General features: G+C 47.9%; 1 protein-coding gene across 2 annotated transcripts in view; it reads right to left on the bottom strand.

Annotated features, from left to right (window-relative positions):
* Positions 1 to 12,777, bottom strand: part of HDGFL2 (HDGF like 2) — a 130,817-nt gene that overhangs the window by 15,305 nt on the left and 102,735 nt on the right. For both annotated transcript variants that reach the window (XM_078668584.1, XM_078668583.1), the window contains exons 14-15: positions 10,528 to 10,735; positions 6,343 to 6,475 (exon numbers count right to left, since the gene is read on the bottom strand). In XM_078668584.1, the coding sequence (XP_078524710.1) occupies positions 6,343 to 6,475; positions 10,528 to 10,735 (341 nt within the window). The remainder of the gene's footprint in view (positions 1 to 6,342; positions 6,476 to 10,527; positions 10,736 to 12,777) is intronic.

Genomic DNA, 12,777 nt, shown 5'->3' with positions numbered 1-12,777 from the left:
GTGGTGTAACCCACGTGGCTGCTCTGCAAATGTCCTCTAAAGGAATGTTCCCTAGGAAAGCCATGGATGCCCCCAATTTGCGTGTGGAGTGCGCCCTTGGGGGTATGGTTAGAGTGCGCTTGGCCTTTTGATAACATATTTGGATGCACTTAACAATCCACCTGGCTATTCCTGCTTTTGAAATGGGGTTGCCTTTGTGTTGTGGTGCGAAGGCAACAAAAAGTTGTTTTGTCTTTCTAAAGGGTTGTGTCCTGTCTATGTAGTACATCAACGCCCTCCGTACATCTAATGTATGGAGCATTCTTTCCGCTACCGTTTGTGGGTTTTGGAAGAATGCCGGCAAGTCAATAGTTTGGTTGAGATGAAACTGTGACACCACCTTCGGAAGGAATTTGGGGTTAGTGCGTAGCACTACCCTATTTGGATGAATCTGAATGAAAGGCTCTTGGATTGTGAGCGCTTGTAGCTCACTAACACGCCTCAGTGACGTAATAGCTATTAGGAAAGCTACTTTCCACGTTAGGAACTGGAGTTCACACGAGTGCAGTGGCTCAAAAGGTGGTCCCATCAGTCTGGTGAGGACCACATTGAGGTTCCACACCGGAGCTGGTGGTGTTCTTGGGGGGAATGACTCGTTTCAGACCTTCAAGGAAAGCTTCAATGGCAGGCACTCTGAAGACAGAGAGATGCTGCCTGTTTTGAAGATAAGCCGCTATGGCGGATAGATGTATCCGAATGGAAGTGTACGCTAGATTGCACTTGTAAAGATGCAACAGATAACAAATGATGTTAGGGATAGATGCGTCTAGCGGGTCGATGTTATTAGCAGTACAGTAAATGACAAAACGCTTCCATTTTGCAGCATAGCATGCTCTGGTAGTTGGCTTTCTTGCCTCCTTGATGATGTTCATGCATTCTGGAGGCAGGTTAAGGTATCCGAACTCTAGGACTTCAGGAGCCAGATCGCCAGGTTGAGCTGTTGCGGATCTGGATGCTGAATTTCTCCATGGTTCTGCGTCAAAAGTGTGGGCGTGAGGCGCAGTCTTTGATGCGGCACCACTGAGAGTTCGAGGAACGTGGTGTACCATGCTTGGCGCGCCCACGTTGGAGCAACCAGGATGAGAGTCATCGCGTGCTGCCTTAGCTTTCTTGCCACCAGCGGTATCAGAGGGGCTGGCGGAAAAGCGTACACAAATTTGCCTGACCAGTTCATCCATATCGCATTCCCCTGCGACTGTGGGTGAGGGAACCTGGCGGCAAAGTATTGGCCTTTTGCGTTTTCTTTTGTTGCAAACAGGTCTATCTCCGGATGACCCCACTGCTGGAAGTACGGGTGGAGTACAGATGGGTGTAACTCCCACTCGTGCATTTGATGGCTGTATCTGCTGAGCAGATCCGCCATCTGATTGTCCTTGCCCGGGAGGTGTTCTGCCATGAGGAAAATGTTCCTTTGAATGGCCCACTTCCACATGCTCTGAGCCAGATGAGACAGCTGTGGCGAGTGGGTGCCTCCCTGCTTTTGAATGTAGTACATCGCGGTCATGTTGTCCGTCCGGACTAACACTACCTTGTTGCACAGATGTACAATGAAGGACTTGATCGCCATGAAGATTGCCATCAGTTCCAGATAGTTGATGTGCATCTTCTGTTGCTGCGTCGTCCATAGTCCCTGCACTGTGTAAGTGAGCAGATGAGCTCCCCAACCCTGGAGAGATGCGTCCGTCGTCAGGATAATCTGTGGCACTGGCTCCTGGAACAGTCGGCCCTTGCAAAGGTTGTGTGGAGTCCACCAATGCAGAGAGTCGTATGCCCGACTGGTAACCAACACTAGGTCTGTTAAATTTCCCTGAGCCTGTGTCCACTGATTTGCTAAGCACTCCTGGAGCGGGCGCATATGTAACCGTGCGTGAGGGACTATGAAGATGCAGGAGGCCATCATGCCTATCAACTGCATGAACACTCTGGCTGGAAGCGAGTGTTGTGGTCTGAACTTCTGGATTAGAGACTGCATGCTGTCTATCCTGACTTGGTTTGGTTGAGCCATGGCCGTCAGGGTATTGATCGTCGCACCTAGAAACTGCCGGACATGTGCCGGCTGAAGATGCGACTTTGGGTAGTTCAACGAGAAACCTAGATTGTGAAGGAGGTGAATGGTAGTCGACATATCCGCGGCGCACTGTAGTTCCGACTTGGCTTGAACGAGCCAGTCGTCCAGGTAGGGGTAGACATGGATGTTCTGCCTCCTGAGGTGCGCTGCTACTGTCGCCAGACACTTGGTAAACACCCTCGGGGCTGTGGTGACTCCGAAGGGTAGGACCTTGAACTGGTAATGCTTGCCTTGGATAGTGAACCTGAGGTATTTCCTGTGGGACGGGTGTAGTGGAATGTGGAAATAAGCATCCTTGAGATCTAAGGTTGCTAAGAAGTCCCCTTGGTTTAACAAGGGAAGAATCTGTTGCAGTGTAAGCATATGGAAGTGTTCCGACAGTATGTACAGGTTGAGGGGACGTAGATCTAGAATGGGCCTGAGAGATCCGTCCTTCTTTGGAATAAGGAAGTACAGGGAATATACCCCTGTTCCTTCCTCTCCCACTGGCACGAGCTCGATTGCGCCTTTTTGCAGCATCGCCACTACTTCCTGCTGCAATAAGTGCAAATGCTCTGCGGACATAGGCCGTTGCCTTGGTGGAATGTTGGGTGGAGTGGACTTTAACTCTAGACAATAACCGTACTGGACAAGTTGTAGCACCCACCTGTCTGTGGTGATGTTTCTCCAGACGGGCAGGAACTGCTGCAGTCTCCCCCCGACAGGTGTTAAGTGGTCGGGGGGCAGTGACAGAGTCACTGTTTGCTTGGGGTAGAGGAGCGGGAGTTGTTGTTTGCTCTGCCGCGACCTCTGTTGCTGTTATTTCTGTAACCTCCCTTGTTCTGTTTTGTGAACGAGGATTGTGCTCCACCTCTTGAGAATTGCGATTGCTGACCCATTTGTCCTCTGGTGACTCCACGTGCACCTGAGCGACGAAAATTATTGCCACGAAACTGTTGTGATTGTAGGGCCCCCATAGATTTAGCAGTTTCCGTGTCCTTCTTTATCTTTTCGAGGGTGGTGTCAACATCTGGACCAAACAGTCTATCAGAATTGACTGGCTGATTAAGTATGGTTGTCTGAATATCAGGTTTAAACCCTGATATGCGGAGCCAAGCTTGTCGTCTCAGCATGACGCTAGTGTTGATCGCCCTAGCTGCTGTGTCTGCGGCGTCAAGTGCACACTTGATGGCTGCGTTGGATATCAGTTTCCCTTCCTCAATAAGCAGTTTGGTGCCTTCTTGAAACTGTGGAGGCAGGTGTTGTACAATCTGCTCTAGGGTGTCGTAATGCGCCCTATCGTAACGTGCTAAGAGTGCTTGTGTATTTGCAATACGCCAAAAGTTGGCAGCTTGTGCCGCCACTCTTTTGCCCCCTGCCTCTAGCACTTTGGACTCCTTGTCTGGGGGAGGAGCTTCGCCCGTTGTCTGGGAGTTGGCCCGTTTCCTGGCATTTGCGACCACAAGAGAGTCTAGTGGCAACTGTCCCCGAATGTATGCAGGGTCTGCAGGTGCTGGTCTGTACTTTTTCTCGATACGTGGATTGACCACTCTCGCTCTGGTAGGTTCTTTAAAGATGTCAGCTGCATGCTTGAGGACTCCCTTGAGCATAGGCAGCGTTTTCACAGTTCTTTCAGAGACTGAAAAAGTGTCAAAAAGAAAGTCCTCTTCTACTGGGTCAGCATGCATGTCCACATCATGATTAGCAGCTGCCCTCTCAATGAGTGCATGAAAACCTGCAGAATCCTCTGTTGGGGATGCACGTGCACTGAAAGGCTGTGGGTCTTGCCCCACACTTTGGGTGCCTTGGTCACCAATGTCATCATATGCATCTGGATGTGCATCTGGTTCATTGATGGGGAAGGTGTAGTGGTCCTCCTCATGATATCCCTCACCCTCAGAGTGTTCTGGTGAGGGAGTAGGGCTTCTTCTTGGAGGAGGCTGGATAGGTTCTATGAGGCCAGAAGCGTCCAGAGGAACCCTTTTTTTCTTTAGTGGGATGACATATGAGTCCAGAGGCTCAGAAGTAATCCTCCTTTTGTATAGGGTTAATTTGCCAGTGTTGGCGTCGATGAAATGCTCAGAATCGTCCTCTGATTCGGGTTCTCGACCTGAAGGTACCCCCGCCGTAGAAGAATCCGACTTCTTTGGCGTCGATTTCGTCGAAAAGGCCTTCGGAGCCTCTTTCGGCGGCAGAAGGAAGAGAAGCTTACTCTTAGGCTTTGCCGGCGTGTCCTTTGGCGTCTGAGGCGACGGTAACGGAGCCGACGTAGCAGCGGCCTTGTCCCTGATTCTCTGCAGCGAAGCGGCGATGGGGGACACTTCACTCACAGTGGCTTTTGGCGCTGACGAGGATGTCTTGACCTTCCCCTCGGATCTGACGTCATGGTGGCCTTTCGGAGTCTTGGACGCCGATGCAGTTGCCGTTGACCCAGAGTCCTTGGATTGATGCGCAGATGTGCCAACCTCCGACTCCACTACGCGTCCGACGGACGGAGTCCCAGTCGGAACCGGAGCCGTGCCGCTGGCCTTGGCGTGCTTAGACGGTGTCGCAGCGGTTGATCCGTGCCGACCACCCTTCTTAGAGGATCCCTCCTCTGGCGTCGATTTTGACCCTGTGGAATCGACAGACTTCTTCGACTTCTGCGTGCCGGAGGTCGACGGAGCCGATGCGGCGGGTGCAGTAGCTTTCTGTTGGCCGGCCGCCATTTTAGGGACGCTCGAGTCCTTAAGTTTCAGTTTCGGGTCGGCCATTTTAGGCGTAGTCGATACCGTCGGTTTCGGTTTCGATCCGGCCTGCCCAGCAAGTATGTCCGTGGCCGGGCCTGAAGGCTTGTTTTTTTTTTTTTTTTTTTTTTTTTTGTGGCTTGCGGTACGGGGTCTTGGGTAAGGCCAACTGGCGATCCCGTGACCCGATCGTGATCTTCGAAACCTTCGGGGCATAGCTCGTCCCCTGAGCTATCTGCCGCGGCCCCATAAATCTCCTCGACGTCCCCTACCTCGTCGACGTATTCAAGGCCTTGATCCACGACTCCGTCGTCGTCTTCCGGATCCGCCTCGACCTCCGTTTCGGGTGGGGATATTTGGAGATGATGACCCTGTTCATCTTCTTCTTGGTCGCCGAAGATGTTTTCTGGATCCGGGGCCGCTTGTCTGGCCTCCAGGCGCACTGCGCGCCGAAGCTTGAGAGTCTTTTTCGACCTGAATTGAGCGCAAGCCTTACACTTGCCGTCGTCATGGTCCGGTGAAAGGCATTTGTTACAGACCGGGTGCAGGTCTATATGTGGGTACTTGGACCCACAGAGCGGACAGTACTTAAACGGACTCCGCTCCATGCTGGAAATTCGTGGTCGTGTCGCGATGAGAAGGCCTCGATGTCCGAAGAGTGAAAAAACTCCGCTGAATCCGACTTCAAGAGTTGGAAGAACTCGAGACCGTGCGCAAACAATACCGACGCTATAAATACAAGGCCTTTTGGCCTTAAAAAGTTAGTTTTACTCGGTTTCGACAGAGAGAAGCCGAGACCGCATCCGAACCCAATGGCGGAAAAAAACAATCAGGGGATGGAGCCGATGCCCATGCGCACTGTAGTCCAGGGGAGGAGCCACCTATCTCAGGATACTTCGAAGACTCTTCCAGGACAACAATGTGCGATCATCCGGACCCAACACTAGGCGGCGATCTAATGCTAAGATATGAATTTAGCAGCCCACATGCCTCGAACCTTGGTTATCCAACTAGAGTGCAATGGTACTGCAGAGCACGGAAGCCAATGTAAATGGGTGTAGCCACACAGGATACTGCCCAATACCATGTTTGCACAATAAACACAAGAAAATGTCTCAACATGTAAATAACAGTATTTGATACTTCCCTTTATTCACTGATGGAATAACTTTTAGCATTCTATAAAAATCATACTGGAAAGGGAGCACTGTCAAAATATGTAATAGTGATCATCAGATTGAACCCTGGATACCAAGGAAGGTTTCGTTCTGGTGGCACAAACACCTACATTTGTTTTAAAGACTGGAGACCTCAAAAGCTTAAAAATAGTAAGTCTCTACAAATGTATGGATGCCTTGCTTCATGTAGGTGCTGTTGAGCGGTTGTGGGAAGCTCAAAGTTGGACAGCCATCAAGGAAATAAACAAAACAAAGAGTGTTCCATTCTGACAGCTCAACACACAGCAAATCTGCAGCTTTATAAAACAAAGAGTACCCTGGCAAGCCAGGGATCCTGCGCATGGTTACTCACTCTGCTGGTTGCTCTCCAGGGGAATTCAATCTCTGTTCTTTGATTTCATTTTGTTTACCCTCATGCTCTTTATCGTCAATGCTTTCACCCTTTTGTGACGTAGAATCGCCGTTTACTGGGGCAGAGAGATCTCCTGAAAGAGAATTGTGACAGTTTATTATTTTATTTTTATTTTGAAAGTTTTATATAGCGCGAACAAGATCTTTGCAGATATCAGAGCGCTTTACAAGGGCATGGGGATAAAAATTACAGAGTAATAAAGCGTATATACAGAGTAATATATGAGGTAGTTAGGTACAAGGTGCTAGTTACATAGGTGGGACAAAGGACATGAGGTAGGTCACAGGTGAGGTAGTGTCGGTACACAGTGTATAGACAAACAATTGCGTCAATAGTATAAAGTGCAATAATAAGGAGCATATACTTGCTTCAGCGTGTTTAGAATATTTAGAGTTTAAAGGTGGGCACAGTTGAGGTAGGTGTGAGCAGGGTGTATCGTCCCACAGGTGCAAGAGTATTAGGGGAGTAAGGAACGTTGAGATGGAGAGGGTAAAGTGTGCAAAGTCAACCAGGTGCGTCAATAATATAACAATATACATAATCAACCAGGTGCATCAAACATTATAACAAAATACAAAGAGTGAGCGTATACAGTTAAGTAATTCGATAACACGGGTGGTACAGTAGACCAGGGTCGGGCAGGACTTACAGGGCAGATTCATGAGTGATACGGAGCAATAGATCATGTGTATTTTGCCATGAGGATCGCTTTAACTTCCCTCTTAAAGATTGTTTCGGAGGAGATGAGCCTTGTTTCCGGAGGGAGAGAGTTCCAGATCCTGGGTGCCATTCCTGAAAAGGAGCGTTTATAAGTTTTTTCCTTCCGAAATCTTCGAGGTTTCAGCAAACGATTGTTTGTGCTTCTAGTAGTTTGGGAGCCACCCGAAATTGTCAGCTTTTGAGTGAGATAGGCGGGTGAATTCAGGTGCACAGCCTTGTGCGTCATGCATGCGATTTTCAGTTGTATTCTGGCTTCAAAAGGTAGCCATTTCAGTGATTTAAAGTCCGGGGAGATATGCGAGTGTTTTTTTGAGCCAGTGACGAGTCTCGCTGCGGCGTTAAGGGACGCTCTTAGGGGTGTCGTTGTAGTTAGGGGGAGCCCGCAGAGGGCGGTGCTACCGTAATCTATGTGCGGGATGACTATAGATTGTACTGCAGTTTGGAAGTCTTTGGCAGGAAGGAAGGGTTTAAGTTTTCTCAGGGTATTGATTTGGAAGTTCGCTCCTTTGGTTGCCTTGCTGATGTGCTGCTGCATGTTGAGATTGGTGTCCAGTGTTATGCCTAAAGATTTTGCTGAGTCTACTACGATGGGCTGTACATTTAGAGCCGTTAATTGCTTAAGCCATGTTTGAGCCGTGGATATTTTAGCGGGAGGTGAGATCAGGAGGAACTCGGTCTTCAGAGCATTGAGTTTGAGGTGATTCTCAGCAAGCCAGGATTGGGTGTTTCTGATCGTGGTGTTCAGAAGCATGATGTCCTTGGGAGATTGTATTTTGAGATAAAGTTGGGTGTCGTCGGCATACATGTGAAAGTGCACATTTGATGCCTGTAGCAACGTAGTGAGAGGTTCCATAACTAGGTTGAACAGTGTTGGGGAGAGGGAGGATCCTTGAGGGACGCCTAGCGATACAGGTACCGGAGAGGACAGCAGGTTGTTGCTTTTGAATCTTTGTGTATATTATAATATATGTGCAACTGAAGGACTGCACAGTCAATACCTCCACGTCAGGTGCGATTCCCAACACAACTAATGACTCCAGTAAAGTTCAGGTGTACCAATAATAATGTCTAGAGTGAATTAAGAAAAATTTAAAATAGAGTACAAACTAAATCCTTTCATTAAAATGAAGTATCCTTGTTTCACATTTACACAGATGTTTACATAGAAATACAGGAGAAAAGCAAACTATTTTCTTGTCGGCATTTATGTGTAAAAGAGGGTAAACACAGAACAGGACATTGATGATGTCATCTCGTTTTTTAAATGAAATGGTAAGTTTGTCAGGCCGCACCCCCTACGTTAATGAAAACGTTAATGAGGAGCTGAGGAAGGGGAGCTAAAAAGGAGCTGTAGAAAAAAGTGAATTATTATTTGAGATGGACAAGGAGGAACGCACCACCTGCTACATATATCACAAATTAAATAGAATAAACCTGTGCTTAATTCCTTGTAATGTAACACAAAGCAGTCCGGCTTAGCTCAAAGGCAATGTATTAAGTATTTAAGCAGTGTATGCACAGTAGAAAAGTCACACAAAAACTTGAACAAATTTTAAAGTAAATGGAAATTTTACATTAGTAAAATAAAACAAAACATAAAAAAATCTAATAAGGGGAACAAGAGATTTTTTTTAAAGATGCAAGTGAAAAATCACACAATGCCAATGACTGCCTATGGCAGTTCTAGACTGGGACCTAGGTGTGATTTGAGGCGGACTGTGATGGAGCCCTGCTCCTCTACAAGTGGATTAGTCTTGATGAAAGCCTGAAAGTCAAAACGTTTCCCAAGTTCCATCGCATAAAGGAGTTTGGTCAAATTTTTAAGAAAGGCATTGAAATTTCTTAAGGCCTAACGCAGAAAGGGACTGTCACTTTTTGGGAAGCAAAATCCTTTGAGCGGGCCACCGCTGAAATTGTAGCTCTCGCCGAGGAGCTGAAGGTAGAATACTTGAAGCAGGTTGGTCCCGCTGCAGCTTTTAAGCTTTGGAGATTTCTCGCTGCAAATGTTTCAAGCCCAAACAAAGAATGAGACAGACTCATTTTTTCAGAGGTGCTGGTAACCTTGAGCCATAAAAATATCTATGGCCCCCGGACCTCAAGGTAGGGCACTTCGGGACTCTCAGGGCATCAGGTAGAGGCCAACAGCAAAGTCCAGTCCAGGTTCAGTAGTTATTGGTCTGCTGGGTACTTCTAGGAAAAAGGCCTACTTCAGCATTTTGTGTCCCTGTAGGCGCACAAGAGGCCAGCCAACTGACTCTTGGGAGTCCATTGCTTTGTCCTAGGTCCAAGATGGAGCAAGTCCAGTGCTTCAGGGCTTCTTTAAACTCACAAACAGGGAGTCTAGTCCTCTTATGATCTTTCACAAGTCTAGAAAGGGTTCCTGAGAAGGGTTCCTGGGGATGCCCCATGTATACCAAACACCAGCTAGTAGGTGTGGCTTACTCCGGCAATTGCTAAATCAATGGGGTAAATGTTCCCAGGGGCAACCCTACCCACTTTTTCAGTTGTGCCTGTTTGCCTTTCTGCAGAGCCTTTGTGCCCACTCAGAGGTGGGGAAGGATAATGAGCAATCCCCTCCTCTGTGTTCACTGCAAACTAGTGCTCCGGGTAGGGTTCCTCCCACTGTGGGTTGAGACACTTTTCAAAAAACAACAGTTGATGGACAGAATGCAGAACAATGTCATACATTCACCCCAGTACAGAGATCTGGGCCTAAATCCATCGTTTTTTTGCTCACCACACCTCCCCAGTTCAGACATGGCCATATGCAAATCAGCCTTGACCCTGTGCCTCATGGGAACAGTCCAGCCCGAACTGCCAAGCCATGTCTTCCCTGGACCGGAATCAAGCATCTTTGTACTGGGGTGAATGTATGACATTGTTCTGCATTCTGTCCATCAACTGTTGATTTTGCAATTGTCACCCCGAGTGGGACGGGTATGCTCAGACGTGAGTCCCGTGCTCTACATGCCACTGGAATCAAGCTATCCTGGCTGATGAGGGCTGAAAGCCCGAAACCGGTCCTAGGATGCTTGTTTCCAGTCCAGGGAAGACCTGGCTTGGCAGTTCGGACTGAACTCTTCCCATGGGGCACAGGGTCAAGACTGATTTGCATATGGCTGTGTTCGAACTGGAATGGCATTGTGAGAAAAAAAAAAAACGATGGATTTAGGCCCAGATCTCTGTACTGGGGTGAATGTATGACATTGTTCTGCATTCTGTCCATAACTGTTTTTGCATGAGACACTTTAAACCAGGGTGTTAGAAGATTCTTCTTTCAAAAGGACACCAAACTATCCATAAACATGTTTCTGTGGCCTGCATCTCTACTCTTTGAGCAGGGGTTTCTAATACATTGTCCACTGAATATCTGCACACTATTCCCAAAGCCATGACTCAATTTACCTGTATCCAGAAGCTTCTCAGTCTCCTTCTCCCCATCTTCTGTTGTCTTGAAGTTGTTCTGCGTTTCTTCTTTATTGCCTTCATCCGATTCTGCTTTGCCGCTCTTCTGTAGTGCTTCCAGCTTTGGTCCTAAGACACGAGATTTCATCCGCGTATACACCTCTGCTGCTTTCTCCATCACATCTTTGTTGGCTTTATAACGGCGAATCTGTCACAGAACACACACATTAACAGAGACAGGTTACAAATTTGATTTCGTATTTCTATTCACCATTCTAAATCAGCTGTCTGCTTCCCATTTGTTGCACATACTCTTAAAGCAGTAATTCGGACCAATCAGGACAAGAAATGCGTTACTTACCTGTAACTGCAGTTATCCAGTATTGGCATCTTTCATAGATTCACATGCCTGAATCATTCCCCGTCGTCGAGATGGGAGCCCCCGGTAGATAGAAAAGTAATGTCCTATAGACATACATAGAGAAAAGTAGGCCTATGGGCCTTGCCTTAGTAGCCTATGTCCTTTTTTGTAAAAAGGACTAAAATCCTGAAGGTAGCCAATCAGCTACCACCTCCCTCTAGAACCTTCCTGCCAGGAGCCTCAGTCTCTCAGATTTTCGTACGCACCAAGCTAGGTAGACGTAACATAAGGTATAGAGTGAGAGATGAGACCTTCCTGGGGAGGTGGGAGGGTTGCATGTAAATCTATGAAAGACACCAATACTGGATAACTGCAGTTACAGGTAAGTAACGCATTTCTTATCCAGTATTAAGGGTGTCTTTCATAGATTCACATGCCTGAATCAGAGTAGCAAGCAATACATTATGCACATTTGAGATGGAACATAACGAATAGTCTGAGATAATACATATCATGCGACTAATAACCATCAGCAATACAAAAAATAAAGTAAATAAATGTGCATACCATTGCAGGACGGTGGGAAGGAGGAAGGCTTATCTTACTGGAATAGATGGCGAAGTACAGCCTGGCCCACAGCTGCATCCTGCATCAGTTCCGTATCCAGGCAGTAGTGCCTGGTAAATGTATGCGGCGATTTCCAGGTCGCTGCCCTGCAGATGTCCAGAATCGGTACTCCAGCGAATAGTGCCGCCGATGTGGACATGGCCCTTGTGGAATGTGCTCGGACTTTGGAATGTAAAGGACGTCCGGCTTTGTCATGGCAAAAAGCAATTGCCGCTGATATCCATCGTGAAATGCTTTGTTTGGAGAGTGGCATGCCTTTTCTAGGTCTGCTGAAGGCAATGAAAAGCCGATTCGTTTTTCTGAAATGTTTTGTTTAGGTAAAATTTTAGACATCTTTTTAGGTCCAAAGAGTGAAGGGATCTTTCAGCTACAGTACCTGGGTTTGGGAAGAATGAGCGAAGTACAAGTGGTTCATTTAAATGGAAGTCCGAGGGGACTTTAGGAATGAAGCGAGGATTAGTTCTTAAAATCACTCTGTCCTCTCTGAACTGCATGAATGGATCTTGTATTGAAGAACAAGTTACTTACCTTCGGTAACGATATATCTGTAAGAAACAGTAGTTAGTATTAGATTCCTTACCTTAGAATATCCCCAGGCGTCAGTCTGGATCCGGAAACTTTTGCGTAGCAGTACCCCTGCGCGTCGGTAGGCGTCGTCTGCAGGCGTCCCCTGCGGCTCCGCGTCGTCGGCGTCGTGCGCCGTGATGACGTCGCTGGAGTATATAGACGCCGCCTCCGCGCGCTGACGTCAGTTCTTTGCACACAGCTTTTCCGCGCCAGAACACGCAGAGCCATGTGAGAACCAACACTGGTGCCATTTGAAACTAGGGCCCTGAAAGGGATGTCCCTAACCCTAGGTATCAGTTCGCAGAACGGGGAGGATGGGCGGGGCGGTAAGGAATCTAATACTAACTACTGTTTCTTACAGATATATCGTTACCGAAGGTAAGTAACTTGTTCATCTGAAAGAAACAGGTTAGTATTAGATTCCTTACCTTAGAATAGATACCCCAGCAATACCAACCCCGGTGGTGGGTCTGCGAACCAATACAACCTACACCAGAAAGTCCTGGAGGACCGAACGGCCAAAGAAGCCATCCCTCCGGACTTGACTGTCCAGGCAGTAGTGCCTCGCAAAGGTGTGCAGCGAGGCCCACGTGGCCGCCTGGCAAATGTCCTGCAAAGGGACTCCCCGGCCCAGGGCAGTAGTAGCCGCCGTGGCCCGAGTGGAATGGGCCCTCAGCCCAACAGGAGGCTCCTTC

The sequence above is a fragment of the Lissotriton helveticus genome, chromosome 12 (genome assembly GCF_964261635.1).
Source record: "Lissotriton helveticus chromosome 12, aLisHel1.1, whole genome shotgun sequence".
Taxonomy (NCBI): Eukaryota; Metazoa; Chordata; class Amphibia; order Caudata; family Salamandridae; genus Lissotriton; species Lissotriton helveticus.
Note: the sequence above shows the minus strand (reverse complement) of the source record. Positions and strands in the feature narration are given on the sequence as shown.